Genomic DNA, 6,405 nt, shown 5'->3' on the forward strand with positions numbered 1-6,405 from the left:
TCCGCTTACTTAGACGTGCATTATGCATTGCAGGTTTTCGTGGTTGCATTTAGGCGAATATTTCTTAAAACGCCTTTAAAACAAGCTAAAATTTTGACTATTCTGACTTTGGGCCTTCCAGCTGCATAGGTTTGTAATGACAGTCAATCACCAGGGAAGGTATGCCTGATCATACAGCCATTTTTGTATCTATATAAACCATAAACCAAAGACTAATACTGTGATCATCATCCATGCCATCCAGTAGGAAGGCACACCTTCATCCTGATTCAAATATGAGGAAGTGTATGTTTAACACTGATGTCAGCAATCACAGATACAAAAGAGAGGCCAGTTTATGCCAAAAAATATTTAATATAGAGCTTTTTCAATCATTGTTATGACAACTCTCAATGAAATCATAATATCTAATACAAAAATACAATGAAAAACAGTGATCTCGCTTCATATGTATATTCCTTTAAATAAAAAAGAGATATTTATTAATCATAACTGCAATGTCTTCACTTGAAATCATACGCACTGAAAAAGGCAATTTTTTCAGCACAGGCATTAACCTTAATTATCTCCCCTTACATAGAGCAGCAGGACATGCAAGACTTGGGTTGGTGAGTGAATGAGTGAGTGGCCCAAAACGACCCTGGCTGTAGATAGGAAAGGGAGGTAAATGGTAAATGTCTGAAAGATAATTTGATTCCTTGAAGATATTATGAATCTCACCCAAGTGTCTACTGATATCATGAGTTGATAACGTGACAAATATACAAGGCTTGCTGATAACACTTTTATCAACAAGTGTTGATATAATTGATATCAGAAGCAACAAGGGTGAGATTCTATAATATCACTCCTTTTGCAATGAAAATGGACATCTCTGAACATGGTACTGCCATTAGACTTGCAGTTCAGCAATGTCACAGAATTATTTCATCACCAAGCTTATCACATCCTAGCATTGTGAGTCATGTAATTGATGACGTCACAGCATTGTACAAAATATACTGCCAAAACGACATGTCCTCGAAGAGATCATTTAATCTCACACAAAAAAATATGTCCAGTGGGAAAACAGTTTTGGATTCTTGAATTTGTTTTCATGCTGGCAGAAACAGCAGACCACTGGACTGGTCACTAGGCTGGATCTACTATGGACCACAGGCCAATGTAATGATGCGAGATGTGTGGCTGCTGCTGACACTGGGGGATCAAGGAGCACATTACTAACTGCTGAACCTGGGAATGCAGCGGCCATCTTGTTTAAGTTGTTGTTCACAATATAAAGCTCAGCTGTGTAATATGGATACTATCAATGAACACTGATGTCTTCTATTCTGTGATGTGGTATCAGGACTCCACTAGATTGCTTTCTTCATCAGTTTAGAGAGTGAGTGAGTGAGTGAGAGTGAGTGTGAATAGTTTTTCACACCACTTTTAGCAATATTCCAGCAATATCATGGCAGAAGACTCTGGAAATGGGCTTCATGCATTGTGGCGATGTACAGAATTGAGCCCGAGTCTCCAGTGTGATCAGCAGATGGTTTAACCATTAGGCTACCCCTCCAAAGCTCATCACCATAGAACACCATGGACCATCAACAGATCATACATAGATCATTAACAGATCATCAACAGACCAATGACCAATCATTACATGTATAGATCCCAGATTTGACTGTCACTCACACATTCTTTCATATAATGTCCGTCTCATTTTCGACAGCTGTTTCCTTGTTTTTCAATTTAACACATCTAATCAGTTTCCTGAGCAACTGTCATGTCTGCTCTGGTTCTATGACCTTCAAGCACTCGTCGGCAAATTCAGTAAAAATGGGTTCCTTCATGGCTTGCTCCATGAGTTTGCCAGGGTTTTCAGCACTCACCAACGCCGACATCATCACACGTAAATGGGGGTTCTGGAGAAGGGTCTTCAGGTCCTCGGACTCTCCTGTACAGAAGACAGGAAAACACATGAGTAATTCCAAGTCCACTCTCACAAGAACATGAAACTTGTAACTCACTTTGTGGTTCAAAATGATTTTCACAGTACTCTTTGAATACGGTGTGTGAAATAGTTTCCAAATACTTTTAACCACTCGGACTAGCTGTGTCTGAACGTTACTAGCCCCCAAAATAATTCACTAGCCCAAAATTGGAATGTAGAAACTAAACAAGTGATTACAAAAATAAATGGGAATTAGGTATTGTTGGCATGATACAGGTTTCATCAAACTGATGAACATATATATGATGAAAATGATTTAAAAGTGTATTATAACTTAACCAGTTGGAAAGCGTGATATATTTACAAAATGACCCTATGAAAATTCACTAGCCAGTCACACCAGTGACTCCGGAGATTTACTGGCCCCACTGGATCTTTACAAGCCTCAGGCAACAAGCATCAACAGTCACAAAAAAAAGTTGAGATACATCATACCAAGTTTATCCAGCAGGTGTCGCTCCACTTTGTCTTCCGTTGTCTCGAGCTCCGTGTCTGACAGCTCACCCTCCTCTGTAACCATGGTGACAAACACATGTATTTGGTGTTTCAAGGTTTCAGCAGTTCTTATAACGAACAATATCAGTATGTGTGGAATGGCTGATCTCTCCTGTACAATGTGAGCAAAATTGGGGCAATGTACAGCTTTCGATAGCATTTAAACTGTATCCAGCTTGATGTTGTATATTCAATAGTGAGCTGTGGGTCTTGTCTGAAGTACCAGACTAAAATGATACAATGGAAGCTGTCAGTACTGGCATTTGTCCAATCTGGCAAGTTGTCAACACCAGCAAAAACTCTCAGTCCCTTCCATGGCTAACAAATTTATCATCACTTAAAAGCTCTGCAATTCGGCAGTTGTCAATTATGGATGTTGGCATGAAATGGTGTAGTGTCAACCGGATGTGTATTGTCCCGAATTAGAAAATCATTCTCAAGTTGGAGTCAACCTTGTGTGCAGACTCTTCCAGTTTTGTCACAAGCCCTAGTGTACAGTACATAACCCTGTGCACTTAAATGAACCAATGAATATGTTGGTAAATGACCACATGGTGGCCATGTGAATACATGCAAACACCAAGTTGAGGGTACAGAACGTCCAGTACACTTGGGCAAAGTACTATGACTGTGTCCAAGCCCACCCAGCCGTGAATGGGCACCTTGTTAGGATGAGAAATGAAAATTAACTCGGTGCGCTGATTGCCAGGGAGTTGAGAATATAATGTGCTGTTGAGATACCAAGGAAAAACCATCCCCTTGGCATGTACCTGTTGCATGGATATATGCACTATATAAATATCATATAGATAAAAAATAGAAAGATATCTTTGGTACCAGGCAGAGATATGTTGTATATTTCCCAAGGAGCTGATGAGTGAGTGAGTGAGTTTAATTTTACGCCGCATTCAGCAGTATTCCAGCTACATGGTGGCGGTCTGCAAACAATCGAGTCTGGACCAGACAATCCAGTGATCAACAGCATGAGCATCGATCTGTGCAATCGGGAACCGATGACGTGTCAACCAAGTCAGCCAGCCTTACCAACCGATCCTGTTGGTCGCCTCTTGCGACAAGTTGAGTCACCTTTCACGGCAAGCATGGGTTGCCAAAGGCCTATTCTACCCCAGGACCTTCACAGGTCCCCAAGGAGCTGATACTGTAATTAGAGTGCACATAATTATACAGAAAGATAAATACATGATTATACCATCTGACAAAGCTGCAATAAAGGAATGAGAGTAATAAACAATAATCAGAAACAGTGGTCAAGTTTCTGTTGGGTAGTGCCGCCATTAAGCAGGTGCACATCTATTCATTCAACAAACCTTTCTGTTCCTGAATCCTTTCTTTCTCTAACATCTCAGACTCTCTATCCTTTCTGCTGGCATCCTTTCTCACACATGTGTCTGAAACGTAGGTTACAGGGCTTCAACCATTATAGCAATTGATTGATTGATTGATTGAGTGAGTGAGTGAGTGATTGCTTGCTTGATTGCTTGAGTGAATGAGTGAGTGAGTGAGTGAGTGAGTGAGTGAGTAATTGATCCCTGGTTTTGGTGTGACCACCTAACACTTTAACCACTAGACAATCCAACTGATGTCTCCTGGATTAAAATTATTACAGTTACATCCCAATGATTATAGTGCATCAGCTATATGACATTTGCTGACCTAGACCTTACATGTACGTCACCGAAAAGCTGACATGACAGAGATCCAAGTTACAAGTAGCTGGCAACGACATACCTTTGTGTTTCTTGTAACACTGGACAGAACAACTGGAAAGAAAAGAAACAAAATAAATATAACACTAAACTAATTTTGACATTACTGTGAGATAAATTAACAGTGACAGGAATATTCCATAGGTCTACCCTGTTACCAGGATACAATGTTCATCCTTTGTAATCTCTTTAGATCAAATGATGAAAGTGTGGAATCTGTGATCGAGAAACCTGTTTATTTACAAGTGGCAATTGACCACCATGCTTGGGATTTTACTGGGCACTTTTATCACCTGTCATCATCGCCATGTTCGCACAGGATCAAGTGGTTCCATGGTGATTGATTTAATTAGGGTGTAGCACTTCAACTAGTACTGCAGAGCGCATCCGTCTCACATACAAGAGGCGGTAGGTTTCGCATACATGCCTGTGACTGGTTACTGAGAACCCCAAACTTACATGCTGATAACCAGAATCATCAATAAGGGGATTCTAACTAAGATCAGTGTATCCTGGTGCATAAAAGGGATGTAACTTTCAAATCATTCCACTAGAAGACTAACGGTTCTGATTTGCTTCATCTTGTTGGTCCAATACTTTTATGAGTCTATGACACTTATTTTCTTTCGTAGTTTCTATCATTATCAACCTATGCCCTGATGTCCAGTGGATGATAATTGTTAATAACATAATTGCTTTCTTATAAAAAACATGCTGTGAAAGAACAGAGGACACTTTTTGTCAGAGTTTATAACTTACTATCTGAGGACACACTGGGGACACTTGTACTTGGCTGACTCTTCAGTGCAAACTTCACACAGTGTCTGCATGTTGATGGTTTAAACTCTGGGGCTGTGTGTTTCACTTACAGATGAACAATCCACTACTTGTTATCTGAAATTAATTATATATAGATTACAAAGACAGATAGAAATAAACCATGGATGTGTACTATGTCCAAAGGTCTGCTTGGTGTAAGAGGCAACTAACAGAATCAGGTGGTCAGACTGCCTCACTTGGATGACTGCCATAGTATCCCATTTAGATCAAAGCTCATACTGTTTACCACTTGATTGTCTGGTCTAGACCTGATTTTTTACAGACCTGGCACCACCTCCATCATGTCCATATAGCTAGAATATTGTTGAATGGCGAGTAAAACTCAACTTATGTTTAGTATGCATATGGAATCCATCTCTGCCTCACTTTAGTACAGCTACAACACTTTGGTTCGATTCATGGTATATCAAATTTGACACCTTAGTTTCGATTTTCAGTAACTGTTATCACTATTTTGATCCCATTTTTGACTACCTATTGGAATTATTCTTACACAGCCAAAACATGGTTTTGACTGCAACAATTTATGCACTGAAATAAAGCGAAATTTGATTGGTTGATGCTGGGCTAATTATCCAAAGAAAATTGTTGTTAGTAGGTATTGCCAAGTTGATGATGGATTTCAGGCTAAAACAGCCGACACGAGAGTTAAATGAAATCTGACATTTTCACTTAATGAAGAACTGGATCGAAAATGATTGAATTGCGGGTCCATTAACGAAAATTGTAATGAATGGAGGTGTGGGTGAATTGTTGCAGTCCTACAATTCAGATTTAAGAAACATTCTAGTTCTCATTTAGTTCTAATAACAAGCAGTCATCCTTCTATATAATATAATTTTATAGTACACTATTGTAAGGACAAATATTAAAACGACCCATCTCCTGTCTGAAGAATCAGATGAGCATATGATATATACAAGAAATCACGTGAACGTTTGTACACGACATCTCTGACTTGATAATGCCAACTTTATGCTAAAAACAAGTCCAAGTCTGTGTCACACAACCAGCCTCGTCATAATGCGAGTCGTCCTCCGAAAACGTGAATGTGTGAAGTCCGAAAACCTATCATCGGACGATCAATAGATTTATACATCCAGTCCTCTCTCCTTATAACATGTCAGTCAGAATGTCTGTGTATGAGTACTATCGTTGTTTAATCAAATTGGACGACTACATTCACATTCTCTATTCGTCAACAGGTACTTATCGCACTCCCGTTGAAACTTACTCTGTTCCCTCACAACATGTGCTCATGTTTGACGCATGCGTGATGTCCTATTGTGTATTGGTTAGTTGTGATTATTCATTGTCAAAATTGAGAATACAAATTACAAC

The 6,405-nt window shown here is 39.5% G+C and overlaps 1 protein-coding gene across 1 annotated transcript; it reads right to left on the reverse strand.

Annotated features, from left to right (window-relative positions):
* Positions 1-329: 329 nt before the first annotated feature.
* Positions 330-6,367, reverse strand: LOC137297334 (zinc finger HIT domain-containing protein 3-like). Its single transcript, XM_067829348.1, has 6 exons — positions 6,299-6,367; positions 4,984-5,118; positions 4,247-4,278; positions 3,826-3,906; positions 2,438-2,512; positions 330-1,945 (listed from the first exon to the last, which is right to left on the reverse strand). The coding sequence occupies exons 2-6, from the start codon at positions 5,052-5,054 to the stop codon at positions 1,773-1,775; spliced, it is 432 nt and encodes a 143-aa protein (XP_067685449.1). The 5' UTR covers positions 5,055-5,118; positions 6,299-6,367; the 3' UTR covers positions 330-1,772.
* Between the last annotated feature and the right edge of the window lie 38 nt (positions 6,368-6,405).

This window comes from Haliotis asinina, chromosome 1 (genome assembly GCF_037392515.1).
Source record: "Haliotis asinina isolate JCU_RB_2024 chromosome 1, JCU_Hal_asi_v2, whole genome shotgun sequence".
Lineage (NCBI taxonomy): Eukaryota > Metazoa > Mollusca > Gastropoda > Lepetellida > Haliotidae > Haliotis > Haliotis asinina.

Coding starts and splice junctions, on each gene's coding strand:
- LOC137297334 (XM_067829348.1), bottom strand. CDS start 5,054: ATGCAGACACTGTGTGAAGTTTGCACTGAAGAGTCAGCCAAGTACAAG. Junction 2,513..3,825: donor AAGGATTCAGGAACAGAAAG/GTTTGTTGAATG, acceptor CCATGGTTACAG/AGGAGGGTGAGCTGTCAGAC. Junction 1,946..2,437: donor ACACCTGCTGGATAAACTTG/GTATGATGTATC, acceptor TCTTCTGTACAG/GAGAGTCCGAGGACCTGAAG.